This window comes from Penicillium psychrosexuale (genome assembly GCF_028828465.1).
Source record: "Penicillium psychrosexuale strain IBT 29551 chromosome Unknown utg000001l, whole genome shotgun sequence".
In the NCBI taxonomy this organism is placed as follows: Eukaryota; Fungi; Ascomycota; class Eurotiomycetes; order Eurotiales; family Aspergillaceae; genus Penicillium; species Penicillium psychrosexuale.
In genome coordinates, this window is record NW_026643186.1 from 1,029,451 (window position 1) to 1,048,259 (window position 18,809).

General features: G+C 48.6%; 8 protein-coding genes across 8 annotated transcripts; 6 read left to right on the top strand and 2 right to left on the bottom strand.

The window, feature by feature from the left end:
* Positions 1-33: 33 nt before the first annotated feature.
* N7518_000385 (Nucleotide-binding alpha-beta plait) lies at positions 34-1,473 on the bottom strand (the record flags this gene model as incomplete). Its single annotated transcript, XM_057181313.1, has 3 exons — positions 34-474; positions 565-1,135; positions 1,271-1,473. 3 exons carry the CDS (start codon positions 1,471-1,473, stop codon positions 34-36), a joined length of 1,215 nt encoding a protein of 404 aa, XP_057046663.1.
* Positions 1,474-3,464: 1,991 nt separating this feature from the next.
* On the top strand, positions 3,465-5,583 carry N7518_000386 (DUF2985 domain-containing protein; the record flags this gene model as incomplete). Its single annotated transcript, XM_057181314.1, has 4 exons — positions 3,465-4,152; positions 4,211-4,600; positions 4,653-4,727; positions 4,781-5,583. The coding sequence occupies 4 exons, from the start codon at positions 3,465-3,467 to the stop codon at positions 5,581-5,583; spliced, it is 1,956 nt and encodes a 651-aa protein (XP_057046664.1).
* A 380-nt stretch (positions 5,584-5,963) lies between these two features.
* Positions 5,964-6,851, bottom strand: N7518_000387 (uncharacterized protein; the record flags this gene model as incomplete). The annotated part of the gene is made up of 1 exon (XM_057181315.1): positions 5,964-6,851. One exon carries the CDS (start codon positions 6,849-6,851, stop codon positions 5,964-5,966), a length of 888 nt encoding a protein of 295 aa, XP_057046665.1.
* A 1,918-nt stretch (positions 6,852-8,769) lies between these two features.
* On the top strand, positions 8,770-9,295 carry N7518_000388 (hydrophobin family protein; the record flags this gene model as incomplete). Its single annotated transcript, XM_057181316.1, has 2 exons — positions 8,770-9,094; positions 9,147-9,295. 2 exons carry the CDS (start codon positions 8,770-8,772, stop codon positions 9,293-9,295), a joined length of 474 nt encoding a protein of 157 aa, XP_057046666.1.
* A 429-nt stretch (positions 9,296-9,724) lies between these two features.
* N7518_000389 (uncharacterized protein) lies at positions 9,725-11,041 on the top strand (the record flags this gene model as incomplete). Its single annotated transcript, XM_057181317.1, has 3 exons — positions 9,725-10,405; positions 10,479-10,852; positions 10,930-11,041. 3 exons carry the CDS (start codon positions 9,725-9,727, stop codon positions 11,039-11,041), a joined length of 1,167 nt encoding a protein of 388 aa, XP_057046667.1.
* Positions 11,042-12,356: 1,315 nt separating this feature from the next.
* Positions 12,357-14,020, top strand: N7518_000390 (MFS transporter; the record flags this gene model as incomplete). The annotated part of the gene is made up of 6 exons (XM_057181318.1): positions 12,357-12,416; positions 12,477-12,497; positions 12,546-12,603; positions 12,660-13,330; positions 13,380-13,482; positions 13,536-14,020. The coding sequence occupies 6 exons, from the start codon at positions 12,357-12,359 to the stop codon at positions 14,018-14,020; spliced, it is 1,398 nt and encodes a 465-aa protein (XP_057046668.1).
* Positions 14,021-14,402: 382 nt separating this feature from the next.
* N7518_000391 (agmatine deiminase family protein) lies at positions 14,403-15,614 on the top strand (the record flags this gene model as incomplete). Its single annotated transcript, XM_057181319.1, has 1 exon — positions 14,403-15,614. The coding sequence occupies one exon, from the start codon at positions 14,403-14,405 to the stop codon at positions 15,612-15,614; it is 1,212 nt and encodes a 403-aa protein (XP_057046669.1).
* A 1,410-nt stretch (positions 15,615-17,024) lies between these two features.
* On the top strand, positions 17,025-18,499 carry N7518_000392 (type III PLP-dependent enzyme; the record flags this gene model as incomplete). The annotated part of the gene is made up of 4 exons (XM_057181320.1): positions 17,025-17,265; positions 17,328-17,723; positions 17,787-18,353; positions 18,408-18,499. 4 exons carry the CDS (start codon positions 17,025-17,027, stop codon positions 18,497-18,499), a joined length of 1,296 nt encoding a protein of 431 aa, XP_057046670.1.
* Between the last annotated feature and the right edge of the window lie 310 nt (positions 18,500-18,809).

Consider the following 18,809-nt stretch of genomic DNA (forward strand, 5'->3'; position numbering starts at 1 on the left):
ACCCCGTTCAGTCGAGTGCAATTTGTGCGGCATTTAAGCCTCAGTGGGGACGGAAGGAGCAGTGTTCTCCTTGGCAGCAGCAGGAGCGGGAGCATCAGCCGCACCAGCCGCATCAGCAGCAGGAGCAGGAGCAGGAGCAGCAGCAGCAGGAGCAGCAGCAGCAGGAGCAGAGGCAGCATCAGAAGCAGGAGCAGCAGTCTCCTCAGTCTCAGCCACAGCGTTAATATCATCATCTTCCTTACCCGGGCTGTCGATGGCGACCTTCACGGCGATGACACGACCATCAATGTCCTTGCCGTTCATCTCGCTGACGGCCTTGGCCTGGAGCTCCTCGGAGGCAAGGTTGACGAAGCCGAAGCCACGAGTCTTGCGGCGCTCGTTGCGAGCCTGCAGCTTCTTAATCATGAAACGGGGGATGGGACGCAGGGCGACCTTGGCAGAGACGGGCTCGTAGGCGGCGAAGATCTCCTTGAGCTAAATAGAGAAAATAATGTCAGTCAATGTAACCCCAGACGGAGATGAGACGAAAGGAGAGATCAGACGAAAGGAATAGATATAACCCACCTTGTCCTCGGTCAAGTCGTACGGCAGGTTGGCAACCATGACCTTAGTCTTAGAAGGAATGCCATCCTCGGGAGGACCGCGCTGCTTCTGGGGGCGTGCGGCGCGGGCGTCACCAGCCTTGGAGCCAGTATCCTTATCGTTGGTGGTGTCAGCAAGAGGAGTCTCGCTGGCAGGGGCCTCGGTGGCTTCCTGGCCTTCCTGGGCCTTCGGGAGTGTCAGCATCCATTTCAAAGTGTCGATATGCGTAGATTCAAGCAAGGAAAGATATTTGGCACATACAGCATGGCTACGGCCGGTACGGCCACCACGACCGCGGGCACGGCCACGGGCACGGCCGCGACCAGCAGCACGCTTGCGAGCCTCGGCACCCTCACCACCACTGACAGCACCTTCCTTGGGCTCGGCGATGTCGGGCTTGCGGGCAAGCTGCACGGACACCTTGCGCTGAAGAATCTCCTTGCCAGAAAGGGCCTCGATAGCAGCAGCAGCTTCAAGGGCGGTGGCGATATCCACAAATGCATAGCCAACGGGACGGTTGGTGCGGGGGTTCACCGGGATCGAGGTGGTCTCACTTTAAGACGAAAGGAGTTAGAAATGGTCCCATAAATGATGGTGCCACGTGATTGAATGTTTGCTCCAGGTGGGATTGATTGATTGTTCGGACGAAAACAGTTCAGACGAAAACACTAATTTGGGAAGTACTCACATAGTGTAGGTCTTAAAGAACTCCTTAAGCTCGTCCTCGGTTGTCGCGTATGCGAGATTCCCGATGTAAAGACGACGACCCTCATCTGCACTGGCAGCCGCGGCATCAGCTGCCTGAGTGGAAGGGGTAGCACCGTTGATTTCGGGCTTATCGGTCAGAGTGGTCGCAGCCACGGAGTCAGCAAGTGTATCGACTTCAGACATCTTGAAGGTTGAGATATTAAAGGATGAAAAGAGTCGGGTTGTTTATTTGCCTAAAGCTGAAAGAGACTTGACGGGAGGTGGAGCGGGGGGAAGGAGCAGGGTAGCTTCGTGCCCTAGATACCAATTGAAAAGAGAAGATGGGATTGAAGTTTGGATGAACTGGATCTTGAAGAGAGGAAAGAGGAGGATGGGAGAAGGAGATGGAAATGGGAAAGGAGAGGCGGTGTGGCACTAGCCCAGTGAGAGCTCGAAATGACAACGACAGGTGCAATCGAGGTACTTCCCTCGATGACTGGGGGGCTGTTCACGTAGGTACCCCCCTAGCCCCCTGCCCTACGTTACCCCTATTTCCCCCCAACCAGCCCCTATTGTTAGGCGCTGAGCCCCAGAATCTCCTGAGGTCCCGCCTTTAGGCCCTAAACACCAGCCCCGCCTTACCTGAAAGCCTGACTCAGAACAGCTGACCTGATGTCATTCTAGGGACTTTCTAGGGCTTCCCGCCAATCATAATCGGTTCTTGGCTTTCGTCCTTTCTATATTATTCCACTCGATTAGTCCATTTTATTCATCTCATCCTTCGGCTCTGCACGTTATGCACATGTGCAGAATCTAGATGATATGCAGATGTGACAGGTCCTATAAATAATTCAAGATCTTCCAACATTTATCTCCACTTCATGTTCTCCACGGCTTGGCTCGGGTTCATCTTACATTATAGATTGTAGAAAATGGCCGACATGGATATACAATATTGTTTACGAACTTTATTATGCAACCAGAATTATTCGGTCATGGATACAAGTATTAGGCCAGACTACACAGGTGACACCAATGATCTTACACACTATGTAGTCGTCTCACAAGTAATAATCTCTGCTCAAGCCAGCTCCGATTTAGAAACACAATCTAGCCCTTGGCCTATCTCTGTCGGTTAATTCCTCATCAACCCGAGTTTTAAAAACATTGGCCAACTCAAGGTCATTCCTCATGAACAACTTCGGTCTGATTTGATCGCATGTCAACTATGCCTCGGTATGCATCTTGAATTTGGCACTAATGAATAGGATGTATATCTTAGAATGACACGGGCCCTTATCTTCTACAATGTAGCGGTAACCACCAGTGTCACGATGATATATGATACAGGACTATAACATCCAAAGTTGGTCATCTTCAAATAATTACCGATACTCATTTGATCCATATGCACGTACTGACCAAGTATTTGTTCTGGAAATTGAAGCCGTTGAGTTTATCGCATGCTTGTTTCACTCCGTGTACGTCTCCGTAGACAACGAAAGCTTTTAAATATTGTGCCTTGAGAGAGAAATAGTTTAAAGATAGAGCAGGGCTCATTGTTATGGTTGTTTTAACTCGTTATCTAATGCGTACCATCTCCCTAGCCATAAATTAATGAGAACCCTAAAATGGTCATGCAATGAATTGACCTACGGAACAAGTTGTTATGGACTTGAACCCTGTTAATTGCCAGCAAAGACATATAGAAAGTTGTACAATATGTCGTAACGCACGATATAGATCTACATGGTTATCTTCTGATGACCGGTTATCGCCATCGCCGCATGAGGCGTCTAGACACCTTGAATATCAGGCAGAAACTCCATCGCCGTAGTCCATTTAGGTGGCTCCAATTCAGGACTTACGCAATTGATACCTGACCTTCAACATTAAAAGGAGATCTCCATAACGGAAAAAGAAAGATCGTCAATTTAGCGTGATATTGGACTTGTAAACTCCACTGGCTCGTCACTGGAAAGAAAGAAAAAACAAGATTCGGGAAGAGCTGAGTCAGCCTGGGACGTGAACCGCCCCGAAGATCCAGAACGTCCGGGGACTAACGAGGGACTCGGGAGTCTCAGATCCTTGGTTAACTCTTATTTTTTCTTTTGGTCCCGGGGGCTACCTTTATTGTATGATCTTGTCCCCAACCTCCTGAAACTTGTTGCTGCAGCAAAACTTGTTGCAGCAAGATGGATCCTATCGACCCGGTCGAGGATCCCAGGATCTCTAATGGAAATCCTCAGGAGATCCAACCCACAGGGCAACCCACAGAGTCTGGCCCCGTCAGGCCGGGCCTTGGCTCGTTACGCTCTCGGGGCGACTCACGAATGCGACGACCGAGTATTCGCTTGTCTCGCTTCCCATCTCTCGCTTCACTCGACAACGCCAATCAACCGGCGTCTCAATCAGGGAGTCGACCACCATCGTCCTTTGAGCCGAGGCCCATCCCGTCCCCTCCCCCCAATGAAGAGGACGAAGCATGGCTGGCAAACCGACGACGCAGTAACTCGGAGCCAAATCCAGGACAATGGCCATTCCCCCCTACTGATGGCCTCTCTCGAGTGGCGACCCCTATGCGGATGTTGCCTCTGACCGAGGAAGCCTCACACCAAAGTCCGGCACCCCCTTCTCCAGCCGCAATATTGCCTGGCCGGGCTCGGTCCGACTGTGACCAACCTGATCTGGAGCAAGGCGAGGTCCCTCCCGCCCCAGTGCGACCGGGCCGGCTTAGACGAAGCAGTCAAGCTGCGATGAATCGCTTTAGTCGGAACCGTGCAGCCACAGTGACAGGGACTGCACCAACTCTGAGCACGCAACAGGAGGAGCAACGCCAGGATGAGTATGGATCTCACGTGGTCGATGTGCTGGACGTGATCGGTAAGCATTGATATCAAGTGTAATACAAGAACCATATTTCTAACTTGTCCGAACCTAGATCCCGAGGTTTCCGCGCTTTCCACTCTCACCAACGTCCAAAACTCTCTCTTCGTGCCGAATCTGGGTAGTTTCGTCAATCGCATGCCCACATATACGATTACACGGCCACAATATTCTTCTTCAGATGATGAACCGGGAACTGCAACGGACGACAATGAACTGTCCGATGACAAGCTTAAGGAGCGGCCGAATTTAGAACAAGTCCATTTCACGAGCATGTCCTCGGTGTTGCCTGGTCCCAAGTATGCCGTTCTTCCAGGAGAGCAGGTTGAAGGATGGAGTAGAGAAGATTATGCTGAACTAAATGATCATGTTCGACACATGCTTCACTCTCGGCGGTCCAAGTTCAAACGGGCCATGAAAGGATTTAGGCAATACATAAAGAAGCGTGAGAGAAATTCCTCGCCAAGACGTTTTTGCTTAATACTAATGTCGCCTAGCCCTCGGCTTTCTTGTGACTCTCTACGCAACTTTGATCACTCTGTTCGGTCTGGCCTGGGTTCTTTTCTTGATTGGTGAGATATTCTGACCTAATACTTTCTATCTACTATGCTAACGGTCACTTCAGGTTGGATCAATCTCGGTGCCAGACAAAGTTATGTTGTCAATATCATCGATAACATTTTAGTTGCTCTGTTCGCCATCATGGGTGACGGACTGGCTCCTTTCCGCGCCGTGGATACATATCACATGAGTTTCATTGCCCATTACACACTCAAGTCTTGGAAACTTCGTCAGAAGCGGGCCCTTCCAAGCCTCAAGGATAAGAACGATCTTCCGTCGAAGCCGGAGACCGACGCCGACGTTGAATTTGGTGAAGCAGTCAAGGAAGAGGAACATGAATTTTCTGTTCTCAGTGCTCATCAACAGTTACGATTGATGCATCATCAGAATAAGTTCGCAAAGTCGCATACTTTCTATAAGCCGCACGAAACTATGACCCACCACGCCTTCCCTCTACGCTTACTCATCGCTATTGTCGTCATCCTCGACTGTCACTCTATACTCCAAATGGCTCTTGGTGCCTGTACCTGGAGTATGGAGGACCCCCATAGGCGCCCATTCGCTCTAACAACGGTTATCCTTTGCTTCTCCATCACTTGTAACATCTCAGGTGGTGTGATGATCATGATCGGTGATCGGCGCACCCGAAAGAAGGATGTTGTCGAACGGCTGTTCCGCCAACAGCTGACCCAAGAAGCCATGAGGAAGATGGAAAAGAAGAGGATCAAGGAGGAACGCCGCAGTCTTCAGATTGAGCGGACCAGTACCCAAATCGAGCGGCCCGGTGCGCAGATTGGCCGTTCCAGTGCTCAGATTGGCCGCTCTAGTGCTCATATCGACCGCTCAGCGCTGGATGGCGGCACCTGATCACAGCAAGTTCCATGTTCTCTCTCACGAACGTCATGAAATGGGCATTAGGAAGGTTTGCCCCACCTGTACAGATCATCAGATGTTAATAATGCTTTTTTTTTGTCATTGGTTTTATACGGAGTTTCATTGTCTCCCGTAGGGATGATATTTGCTTTCTGTCATTTTGTTCTCTGGCCTACGGGGGCGTTTTGCTCTTAGCCGATACAATGCAGTGACTTGTGATTTTGCGGTATATAACGTTGATCTTTGAATACAGCTGATCTTTTGAGTACTTGATGCAAAAATATGTGACATTTCCAGGTATGCACTCAACGTAGATATCTTCTCAAACAACGAAAAATATGTGAATCTCACGAAACCAAGAGAAGGCCAAAAGCTCAAGTAGTGATAGTGACCTTCTCCCCAACCCATTTCCCTCCACCACCCCTAACAATCTCCTCAAAAATCCACTCCCCAACCAAAGCCCGTGAAATCGTATACCCAATAGCAGGGGCCCTCTCCGTCCCAACCCTCACTTTCTCCAGCCCCACCCCTTCACCCCCCTTCCCCCCCTCACGAACAGTAGGAACCCGATGATCCCCCGTTAAAAGACTGGGCCTCACAACAACAACTCCAGCAGCAAGCACCCCAGCACAGCCCAGCCCAACCTCCTCATCAAGCAAATTCTCCATCTGTAGCTTATCCGCATGCGGAATCGGCAAGAGCACAGAGTACATAGGTCTGAACCAGAATGGCACATCGTGATTACTACCTGAACTCCCTGTGGTGGAGATCACAGTGACCCGCGGTGCAACGGCACGATACGCCCCGAGCGAGGCAAACCGCTCAGAAGCAATCTGCGCCAGCGCCGTCAGCAGCGCGCGTGTCGACTGTTCGGTGATATGCGGGTTTGAGAGCTTAATGTGTGGCAGAGCAGGAGTACGGATCTGAGTTTTTGCGCATTTTGTTTCTTTGGTGAAGGATATTGTCGGTGCGCCGCCCAGGCCGGATATCACGCTTGTTACGAGAGTACATGCGTCATTGGGTGCGTTGGAGTTGGTGACGAGGGTTTTCTTGATGCTTTCTACATCCGTTGCGTCGCCTTCGATGATCTCCAGCTGGCGAGAGAGAATCTCTTGTGTTATGCCAGGCTGTGAGAGGAGCAGTGTCGTGAGTTTTGAGGGCGTGCGGACTAGCGCTCTGGCGTTGTAGCCGTTGAGAAGGGTGTAGGTCAGGCATACGTTGGTGCAGCCGCCGGTTGCTCCGAAAAATGCAATGGTTTTCATTTCTAGAATTTGATGGTTTTAGGTTTTGGGTTTCAAATTATGAATTTTAGAGCGGGTTGGAGCTTGGGATTTGCTTGTATTGCAGAGCTCGAAATGGATTGTAATGTTGATGATAGAACCCTAATGATTCAAGCATCCTTATACTAGCGATCGGTATATAACGTCCTCTCGACGGACTCATATTGACCCTTTGATATTTATCCGCCTCCGACTCAGGTAGCAAAGTGAGGTTAAAGTACGGAATACAGGTAGACCGGTGGCATACGCTAAGCCGAAAGTGGTTTAGTGGCGGATGAACAACCTCCCGATGCGGACGAACTGCTTCTCCATTGAAGCATTAAGGCTCAATCGTCAATGGTCTAATTAAAAAGATATGAGTAGAACTAAGCAATGAATTTTGATCCATAATTTAGCATATGGTATCTAAAGAGTTAAATCTGGGCGGGATAATATCTCTGGTTTCGGCATTTGTTGGAGATATATATCTACATCGGTATTATAGCACACTACAGCATATAAGAACCGGAATCATTTCAAGCATTTCCTAATGAGTCTACTAGTATTGAATATATTATCAAATTGTATGCTTACTGCGAGGGTATTATTCATTAATGCTCGAAGACCGAGAGATGTCCCCGATTACTGAATTCTACACACATCGTAGACAGACACCAGACACAACTTCTTGGACGTGGAGTTCAGCTAAGACAAGGTACAGTTCGAGCTCCTATTACAAGATACAATTCATTCTCCAATGAAATACAATTTGATTAGGATCACCCGGCATCCCATAGCCTGTAATCATCAGACCCGAAAACGTTCGATCTAGACCAAGCCTGACGGAGAGAACATGCTGAAGGCCCATACATTGCAATTCCATACATTGCAATTTTCCATGATGCTTTGATTTTGCATCGAGAAGGGAGAGTGTAGATCAGCGGTTGCCCATCGTAACATCACACGCTATGCCTGGGAGCAGGGTGGAAAATTTGAAGTAACCATGATCGACATGGGTCCGACGATCTCGAATTCCCTGGGACTGAGAGATAGGTAGACGGTGGATCCAAGTATGGATAAGGGACGGCAATTTAACGGGGTCTCTACTATGATTTACGCATGACTGCAAAGATACAACAAGGTAGAAAGTGCCGCAAAGACACGCTGCCCTAATTATGCCTGGAATGAAAATAAGATGCACCATATCGGACAATTTCTGCCATCAGGACGCCCCAAAACGCCCCCAAACGCCCCCAAACGCCCCCAAGGTATGTTAATCAGCGATAAAGACAATACATGGTCAAATATTTGCGCATGGGCAGCTTTTGAAACTGTAGGAATTCATCGGTAGAGGTTGTCCACGCCTTGGTCACTTCTAGAAGGACTCTGAATCCGGATCTCTAATTTAATGTACGTGTATGCTCGCTCTCGTTCAATTAGGGGTTCATGTGAGGCTCGCAGGGTTACAAAATATGTAAGCCAGGATTGGACATCCTAGAACTGAATCAGGGCGTAAGGTAACCTTGACAGATACCACTGACAGGGCGGAATGCAGGACCCATGCATCTCCAGGGGCCAAGGGGGAGCATCTCATTGATTGTTAAATTCCGGGAATCGAGGATGAGCCAATGATATTGCTAGGAGGTGGAGATCATCGGGGCAAGCCCGGGACTAAACCCTTGCGTTCTACATTCCATCCGCAAAAATGGGAGGGTTGTTTTTGGCCCGCACCATGAATACTGGGAGATCACCTCGTGCCCAAGCACTGTGAATGGAAGATAAAAGGCGAGCACCAGGTCGTACTAATTGTTTCATCCATCAGCTCTCTACTTCTCTATCTCTCTCAACCTTCTATCTTCCAAACCTCCTGAATCCTTTTTATATCTTTAAGATTTTAATCTTTCAATCCTCTACCTTCAAGATGCAGTTCACTCTCTCCGCCGTTGTCCTCGCCCTCGCTGGCTTCTCCGCTGCCATGCCCGCTGAGAACATGAACAATGGTCTCCAGCACCAGAACGGTGGCGCTCCTCGCTTCCCCGTTCCCGACAGCCTGACTGTCCAGCAGGCCCAGTCCAAGTGTGGTGACCAGGCTCAGCTCTCTTGCTGCAACAAGGCCACTTACGCCGGTGACACCACCGACATCAACTCTGGCATCCTCACCGGCACCCTCTCCAACCTCATCGGTTCCGGCTCTGGTGCTTCCGGCCTTGGTGTCTTTGACCAGTGCTCCAAGCTCGACCTCCAGGGTAAGATTTACTATTCTATACATTTGTCAACTCCCTCACTAACCCGCTCCAGTCCCTGTCCTCATTGGTGTCGGTGTCCAGGATCTCCTCAACCAGCAGTGCAAGCAGAACATTGCCTGCTGCGCCAACTCACCCTCCACCGCCAGCAACGACCTTGTCGGTGCCGGTCTTCCTTGTGTTGCCCTTGGCTCCATTCTCTAAGCGCATCGCTTTGGAGTTAGTCAGATTTGCACGATGGAAAAATTACAGGAGCTATGTGGTATACTTTGTTTCCATACTTGTTAGTCCGTTTGTTTGAGATCGTTTCTATTGTGATGCTTCACAGAGAAGTTCTAATATCTCACCTAATACATAAACCTTTTGACCTTCTTCTCATCTTAAATCGACTTCCAGAGTAACAAAACCATGACCCACTAAACGGTATAGGGCTGCAGCCGTCATGTTCCAATTAATCTCTGTATAAAATTATCAGGCCACAATTCTTGGTAAGACCCTTGAGCCGTATACGTAACACTGACGGCTCTATCCTGTTCCGCGTACTCTTTTGAAACTGTGGGTGTCAAGAATGAACACACGCTTACACCTGTAAGCATAAATAAACTCTACGTACAAGAGGGTCATCCGCACAACATGTCTATCCAATGGACAGGATCGCGCATTGAAGGTCAAACAGAGCAAAGGTCACTCCCAAGGTTGATCAATCGCTATATCTACGAAGAAGACAGCACAATCACCATTTTTGATATCCTCCGTCTAACCGAACTCCTGATCCTGTCCAGCCACTTCACCGAGGCCCATTTAATCGCCTCGACGCTGTATACGTTGGTAAGAGACTTCGAACTCACCGACAATGGCAAGAAACGTGACTTTAAGATAGACACACCTTCCACTCTAGAGGTTTTTTGGAATGTGAACCAATCAGTCTTCCCCCGACCTCAAAGGGCACCACACTCCGTTCGAGATGACAATCATAAAATGTCGCTGCGCCAAAAGCAATGGAGTAATTACGCGCAATGTACTTATTCGAAGTGGAACGTTGAATTCATGGACAATGAGAGCCCCTCTTCTGTATGGCGCGAAACAGATGACCCAGCCACGTTGGCGACGTGTGCACGACTACTCGCGAAAACAACCACCCGGTATACTTATCCGCCCGAAAATTTAGCTCGTGAAGCACTCGAGGTGGCGCAGAAACTCTATGCAACACCGGACATACCCAAGGAAGCGTGGGCTTGGAAGTCCAATGAGCCGAGAAGACACGCACATCTACTGTACCGGCGGTTGCCTATTGAGCTGGCGATACACTTAGGAGTATTGCAAACAGCGGCGGACATCCTTGGCCAAGCGCTCACATGATATGTTTACTGAAGGGGGCAATTTGAAGGACTTTTTGATGGTGCCTGGTATCTTCGATGTCTTGCCCCTATTAGCCCGTGGTGGGAAAGAAAGCAATCCTTTCTCCATCCCAAAACAGGATGCAGTGGGTATGGTGAGGGAGATAACTGCTGTGCTGGAGCTACGGGCTAAGCATGGGGGACATCGGGAACTGCACCCAACTAAGGTTGGATGGAGCGAGTTATTGAATCGACTTGCGGAGGGGGTATGGCATCTCCACCACGAAGAGTATCAAGAAATGGGCATCAAGAACGCCAACGACCTCTTGTATGAGCCTGCCACGAAGGAGGAAATCACTGCAGCGGAGAAGAAAGTCGGTGAGCTGCCCGCTGATTTCAAGGAGATGGTTCGGGTGGCGAACGGGTAAGTATTGCAACTTCCATGCCCTTGCGGAAAGAACGCCTATGTCCATAGAAGTCACGGCTGACTAGATCATATAGATTCAAGAGCAGACCGGACTTCTTCGAGGGTGGTATACCTGGCATTCAGGATATCACCATAAAGGAAGGTGACGATGGTTATCTCCGTTATGAACTGGGAGACTACAGCTGATCCAACTCAAGTTCGGCATCGGATACAATGAAGCTTATCATTTTATTATTCCCCCTAGGGATTGGAAGAAGCGTAAGGTGAGGGCGGGAAAAGAAGTCAAAGATGGCGAGTATCAGTATGGGTATCGGGAAAGGAAACGGGGACCAGTCGCCTATAGCTGCTGGGACTCTGTGTGGGACTTTGTTTGTAACTACGTGAAGGGGGTAGAAGTCAAGGGAAGATGACGGCGTACACAGTCTCCCGCCAGTTCGCTACATTTAGAGTATTCTATTCGCTTAAATTTATACTTTCTTCAGTTAATCATGGATCCAACGAGTGCGAATCTCCTGATAGTTAGTAACCGCTCAAGGTATGTTGGAAGAAGCCAACGTCTTTTCAAACTGATGTAAACAGACCTACTCCGTAACCTACAAAGTAGGATCGGGAAATAACGTCGAGGCTCCTATTCTTGGGATCCATTTATCACGGAGATATTTGCCAGATCGGCTAGGTCGATGGAACCATGGAGTAACTCGATTCATCTACATTGAGTTCATGTTTTTACCGCGCAGTCCCTAAGAAGCAATGTAGCCAAACAGCCAGGAACTTGATAGATGGTGCAGAAGAGCTAAGAGAGGAAGGAAAGAGAGCCTGCTATGTCGTATAGGTCTGATTTATCGAGAGAAACTGCAATATTTACCATGGCTAAAAATAGTGGACAGCCCAAGTTCACGGCCTTGGTTATACAGGCGTACTATGTGCTGGTGAACATATTGCAAGTTATTTCAGCACAGCGCGCAAAGACTAGCTCGACTACGCAATAATAAAAACCCCATTGCTCAAATTCTCCCGAGATATGTCATTGCGTTTCACAGAGTTGGTTTGTGGCCAGAGATATACATATGAAGACACCTGTCCGACCTAGGGTTCCGGCGGTTTCCCTTTGAAATGTTGGAATTGAGATTGATGATAGGCATCTATATTCATTATTATTGTCAAATCTATATGTTGTATGTGATGCAGCAACGTCATTCACACATCTAAGCCACAGTGCCCCAGAGATCAGCAGTGATCTGAGCATCTCCCTTGCAGTGTCTAGCGCAAAAACAGATTGCAAATGCAGCTACGGAGTACAATTGAACACATCAACCAGAATCTTTACCCAATTGCGGTCGCTAACGCAGATTAAATTTTGGACTGCATACAGAAAGAGAACATTAAGAAGAACAAGCCCACCTATTCAACTCCCACCCTCATACCATTCGCACAGTGTTTGAACTAGGTCACTAATCATGACTTGGTCGAAGCCATTTTTGAAGCTTCGCGACCAGCGGCCATGGCTGCTGCCGCTGAGGTCGTCGCAATCCTTTATAGTGACGACGATTTCGCTGTCAATGTTCACGGTATCCTCCCCGATTCCCTGTTCAGACAAACTAAGCTTCAGCTAATCATATAGGATCTTTTTCTCTACGCTATGGTATACATGCTCTGACTAGTACCTTTGATATTTACCTGACCGCTGCAGATTGTCCCCGTCATGCCGCAGGCATTAGTTTCACGAGCTGGGGTAGCATTCGAAGACAGTACGAAGATTCACGAGGACAGATAATCATTTGCTAATAGCTACCTCTTTTGATAGGAGAATATTGGAACAGTGTCCTCCTCATCGCCGAAGCTGTCTCGGCATTTACCTGCTGTCCGATGTTCGGATACATACTTGACGTCTCTGGAACACGCCAGGGCCCCTATCTATCCGGACTCGTGCTATTGTTCGCATCTATGGTCATCTTGACAGCTTCGCACTCAGTGACATGGTATATCATCGCCAGGGTGCTCCAAGGCGCAGCAACGGCCATGGTTTCGGTAGCTGGTCTTTCAATTGTGACAGACGCAGTAGATAAAGCGAGTCTTGGACAGATGATTGGGTATCTTGGCACCGCCATGACACTGGGCTTTATGTCTGGTCCACTGCTGGGCGGGCTGGTCTACGAACTTGGAGGATTCTACGCCGTTTTTGGTATGGCTTTCGGGATCGTTGCTCTTGACTTCTTTCTTAGACTCGCTGTTGTCGAGAAGAGGATTGCTCAACGTTGGCTGTGTCTCACTGATGGCGAGCGGCCAACCCAGGAGAATGGTTATATCCCCGAGCAGCCGCCATACGGAACTTTGGAGACTATACGCACTAGGGATACGACCACGGAAATTTCTAAGAGTACTTTTGCGCTGGCAAAGCTTTTGAAGCAGCCCCGGATTCTTGTTAGCCTCTGGGCAGTTACAGTCGGCGCTCTTGTGGTCTCGGCATTCGATGCGGTATGGAATTCAGTCTTTTATATTGGAATGTACTGACACTGCTATATAGACACTCCCAATATTTGTGGAGAACACATTCAACTGGAATGTTTTAGGCGCAGGTCTGATATTCTTGCCAGGTGCCGCAGCTGCTATTTTCCAACCTTTTTTTGGTAACTGACCTCATATTATCGAACTATGTTGCATGATCTGACCTACTTTCTAGGATTTCTATCTGACCGTCTTGGAGCGAGAGTGATCACATTCGCAAGCTTTGCCATTCTAGCCCCGAGCCTGATCTGTCTTCGTTTTGTTGAGGAAAACTCACCATCCCACATAGGTCTTCTTTGTGTGATTCTGTGTCTTGTTGGAATGTGCATCGACTTAAGCGAGCCAGCCTTGATAGTGGAGATGCAGCGTGTCCTGGATGACATGGAAGCTGGAGACCCGGGGGTCTTTGGGGGTAGAGGTGCCGTGGCTCAAGCTTTTAGCTTAGAGAATATGGCACATTTTGGCGGTTTGGCATTAGGACCTATGGTAGGTGGATTCGTGGAGTTCCGATACGGTTGGAAAGTTATGACTCTTGCACTGGGAGTTCTTTCTGCAGTTACGGCTATACCTATGTTGTGGCTCAGTGGTCCTATGGAAGAAGTCTCCTGGACTGAGTCTGCCGATGAGGAGATGGAACGTGAACCCCTGCTGACGGAGTAGCATGCGTCATGCTGTATATAGTAGCACAAGCGTGGCTTTTTATTGCATTTGTTTTGAGACCATGACAAGTGAGATGAGATATTTCAATTACTATTCTTTCGTATCACTGAACGTGAAGTCTAGCTATTCGGTCGTTTGGATATATTTCTTCTTGACATCTCTTCCGCCGGGTTCCTTTCTATATGAATCCGATTTAATGGAAATACCACTCCGTACCAAGAACACAACTTCGAAACTGTGAGTAACATGAAGCAGTCATAGTTACACAAAATAGATGATGTGCGAGAATCATGAGGACTAAGGCAACCGAATTGCATCTTTAAGAAGGAGAGAAACTCCAGCTTGACACGAGAAGAGTGAGAATTCACGAGCGACCATCAATATGAAGCTTTTCGAGCGATTCCGCAAATTTCTGTCGAACTTATATACTACCACACGTACCTGGTTCAAACCCTCTCATATCAGCAGTGATGAAAGCAAAGTTCAAGGCAGCTACATCTTCCCAGCAGAGTCAGAGCCTCATGAAGCGACAATCATGGGATTACCATCTCAATGTTCCTTACCCCCGGATCAGTGTGACGCCATGTGCAATGAATTAGCTCAACTAGCGGCGGCGATCACTGAATTCGAACCGGTTCGGCTGTACGTGAGGCCCGAAGACATCCCATTGGCCGAGTCCCTAGTCCAGACTTTCGTGAAAGACATAACAAAAATATCTATTATCCCCTGTCCAATCAACCACTGCTGGGTCCGGGACACAGGACCAGTCTACGTGCGCGACAAGACAGGCGCATTCCCGAATCGACGCTTCGCAATCAACTTCCGGTTCAATGAATGGGGCGGGAAGAAACCCGAAGACGACGGGATCTGCTGGGGTCAGCGATGGCCTGTGATGAACGACAAGGCACTACAGGAAAACACCAATTTTGCGCAGTGGGTAATCGAGCACGATCGCAAGCCCAGCCCCGTTACGCAGATCGAGACTCCGATTCGCGCCGAGGGCGGCGGGCTCGTTACCGACGGCGAAGGAACGCTGCTTATCACGGAGAGTAGCATTGTATGTGATGTGCGCAACCCAGGGATGTCCAAGGCCGAGATCGAGACGGAGTTGAAGCGGCTGCTCGGGATTGAAAAGGTGATCTGGTTCCCAGGGCGGCGCAATGTCGACATTACCGACGTGCATATGGACGCTGAGGCAAGATTCGTGCGTCCTGGTGTCATCGCTTACTCAAAACCACATCCTATTGCGATTGACCTGTGGCAGGAGCTGTCTACGGAGATCCGAGAGATTCTGGACCGCGAGACAGACGCTAAGGGTCGGCGCTTGCAGATCCACACCATTGAAGAGCCGGACCCACGAGGCTTGGTGAAATCCGATCACGACGAACTAGCGGCGAGTTATGTGAATTTCTATTTTGTTAATGGAGGCCTGATTATCCCCAAATTCGGTGACGAAGAAAGGGATCAAAAGGCGCTGGAAATGTTTCAGCGATTGCTCCCTGAGCGGGTGATTCGGCAGGTGTATGCCAACGCCATCCCCCTTACTGGTGGGGTGCTTCACTGCGTCACTCAGCAAGTTCCTGCAATGAAGTGAGGACCAATGAGTAGAAGAACGTGGCATTGTGAAGAAGGAGGTTCGCTTTCCAGTGAATTTAAAAATAAGATCGGTCTTCAAGGCTTTGTCAACGTGCATACACATTTTAGGTCTAAGAACGGACAAAGTCTTACTCAGACATCGCACAGCATATATGGAAGATATATTTGAGGCGGATATTCCATTTCCTGGTCATTCTGACTCTAACTAGTCTGTGAAACCAAAGTCTTCGGGGCTTGAGGAAGCTCCAGCGGGGATTCCAATATTATATGTTATAAGGAACACCCACCTATAGACAGCTGACACCCCAGAGGTCATAGCAGGTAGATCTTATTTGAAAGAAGTAAATATACGAGTCAATCCTAGAGCTCGAGGCCTCCCAAGTTCGACATGTGTTGCTTGGTGCATCCGATGTGTAACAGTATAATAGCCCGAGAAAGCCGATGAGCATAGCTAAAGCACCAAGATCGAGGCCCTAGCGGAATAATCTGGGGTGGAGGCCTCAAAAATAACTCGTCTTCGACTAAAAGAATGCTGGGCATTTCTTTTTCTAGGGCTTTCAGCTGCTCCCCAATAGATCGACGCATCACATCTGGAAATGGAGTGGTTCCTGCATGTCGAAACTAAACAGTTTCTATGGCATAAAAAGTATTGAATGTGTTGCTAGTTATTAAGTAAACTGTTCATTCCACAGAGACACAGACATTAGTTCGATTCCACATTCCCGGGGAATATCAGTCACCTTCGCAATTCAGCTTGGTATTCTAAATATACTATTACCATCCTTCTGGTCACACTATTCAATATATTCAGTGTAGATATGACCTTGATGTACTTGTGTGGCGATGTTACTCTACTCCGTGCATGCATTCAGCTCCACGCCTTCACTCGGCCCTGTAGGTCTCCACCATATTCCACATAATAGCTGCAATTGAGCTGATCACGTCCGATGTATATGGAGTGCTTCATCCCCAACATTGAATCATGCAGGATCAGCTCGATCGATCTAGCACTAGTTGCTGATCTTCATCCAGAATACGAAAAGCCCTAGAAAACAAGACGTCAACTACAGGAAATATAATTGGCTCTCTCACAGGTTAGCTGGAAAGCAAGGCCTTTATCCGTGCGACTTATTGCTTATTCCTTTCCGTGAGATCCAACGTAATGCAGAGTTTCAATTGCGTGCAAAATTGCCTTTTAATGGCGTTTCTTCACCTTTTACTTCATCCGAGCTTCTCTAAACGATTGATTCGCACAGTGTTCACCGAAGAGCGCAGTGCAGCAGCACTCGAAAACATTCATATACTCCAGGACTTTGTATTCTAGTCCGACACATGTCTTGTAATGCTGTTTCAGTTACAGAACTCTCCGTTTTCCCCAGTTCTTCTCGATCGACTCCTCTCCACAGTCATGGCCCTTCTCCCTGCTGTCAGTGAAGCTGCGCTCACTAGCAAAGTTATACATGCAACCGGATATCGAAATCTCCCACCAGACGAGCTAGTCGACCTCGCAATCGAGAGTCACATTGCGCGTATAGTCAAACGCTCTCTCGTTGGCGGTGACGAATCATTTTTCATCGCCGATTTGGGCCAGGTACTTCGACAGCATCGTCGTTGGACCCAGAACATGCCCGGAATCCGACCGTATTACGGTACAACACCCCTCTTCTAGTCCGTTCCTATTTTTGGAATAGAAAAGTAACATCTTCCATAGCGGTCAAATGCAATTGCGACCCAACCTTCCTCAAAATCCTCGCAGAACTGGGGACGGGGTTCGACTGCGCCTCCATTGAAGAGATGCGCGCAGTTCTCAGCCTCGGCGTAGATCCAGCCCGGATTCTGTTCGCCAATCCCTGCAAAGCACCCGCCGCTGTATCTTTCGCACGCGAGGTAGGTGTCTTGCGGACAACATTTGACAATATCGACGAATTGGATACCATCAAGGCACACATGCCGGAAGCTCAGCTTTTGCTTCGGATCTATGCGAATGACGAGGGTGCGTTCATTTGTCTGGGCGAAAAGTTTGGTGCGCAGTTGGATACGACCGAGGAGCTACTTTCAAGAGCTTGGGAGCTTGGATTGAATGTGATTGGTGTGAGCTTTCACGTTGGTAAGCACCGGGGTACTTCGGATTTCTTAGTTGGTCAGATGTATTGACCATCCGAACTATTAGGGACGGGTGCTACCAACCCAGCGTCATTTTGCAAGGGCATCAAAGATGCACGTCTGGCGTTTTCACAAGCTGAACGTCTAGGTTTTCACCCCAAAATTCTCGATATCGGCGGCGGCTTTCAAGACGATTGCTTCGAGTCTATGGCGCCTATTATCCGAGACGCAATTCGGTCGGAGTTCCCAGCTGGTATCACAACGATCGCAGAGCCAGGTCGGTTTTTCGCTCGTAGTGTGTATACTCTTGTATGTCGAGTGATTTCACGTCGCCGTCAGCTTGGAAGTGCTGCTCGATCTGGTGTTCCAGATATGCTTTATCAAAATGATGGCATATATGGAAATTTCATGAATGTGATTATGGAGAAAGAGATCATGGTTCCTTATTTGGTCAGTAAGAAAGCCAGGGGGTTCTTGCATAAACCCAAATCAGGGGATGCTTTGCAAGTAACAGACCCCCATCGGTACTCGATCTGGGGACCGACATGTGACAGCACCGATTGTGTTGTGCGCGAGGTGACGCTTGATTCTGAAGTCAAGGTTGGAGATTGGCTCAAATATAAAAACATGGGAGGTGAGTATTGCCATATTATATTGGTCTGTAGTTTCAGAACTGACTGAGTTCCAGCATATACAAGTACCACTGCTACCCAGTTCAATGGCTTCAGCAGCACCTATGACACATTTTATGTCAACAGTGAAACGTGGCCTGACTATTAGCAGGTATCTTGGTGTTTCCTCGGAGGGTATTTGTGGTCTTGAAGCCATTATGATGGGGTGGCCCGCTCGAAGAGCCCAGTGTGGATAAGCTTGAAATGATATCGATCTAGAACGAAAAGGCAAACATAGCGGCCCATGTGATTGACGGCCTTTTTGAGTATGTTGACAGGTCCGGGCCGATATAGCCAGAAAACATGTGTTTAGCAGGCTCCGGCGATTTAGATCGCTTACACGATCTTCTGAAAATCTAAAGTGTAAATCGATGAATAGCCTGCATTCATTCAGCTTGAGCGCGCAGCCTCTTGCGCAT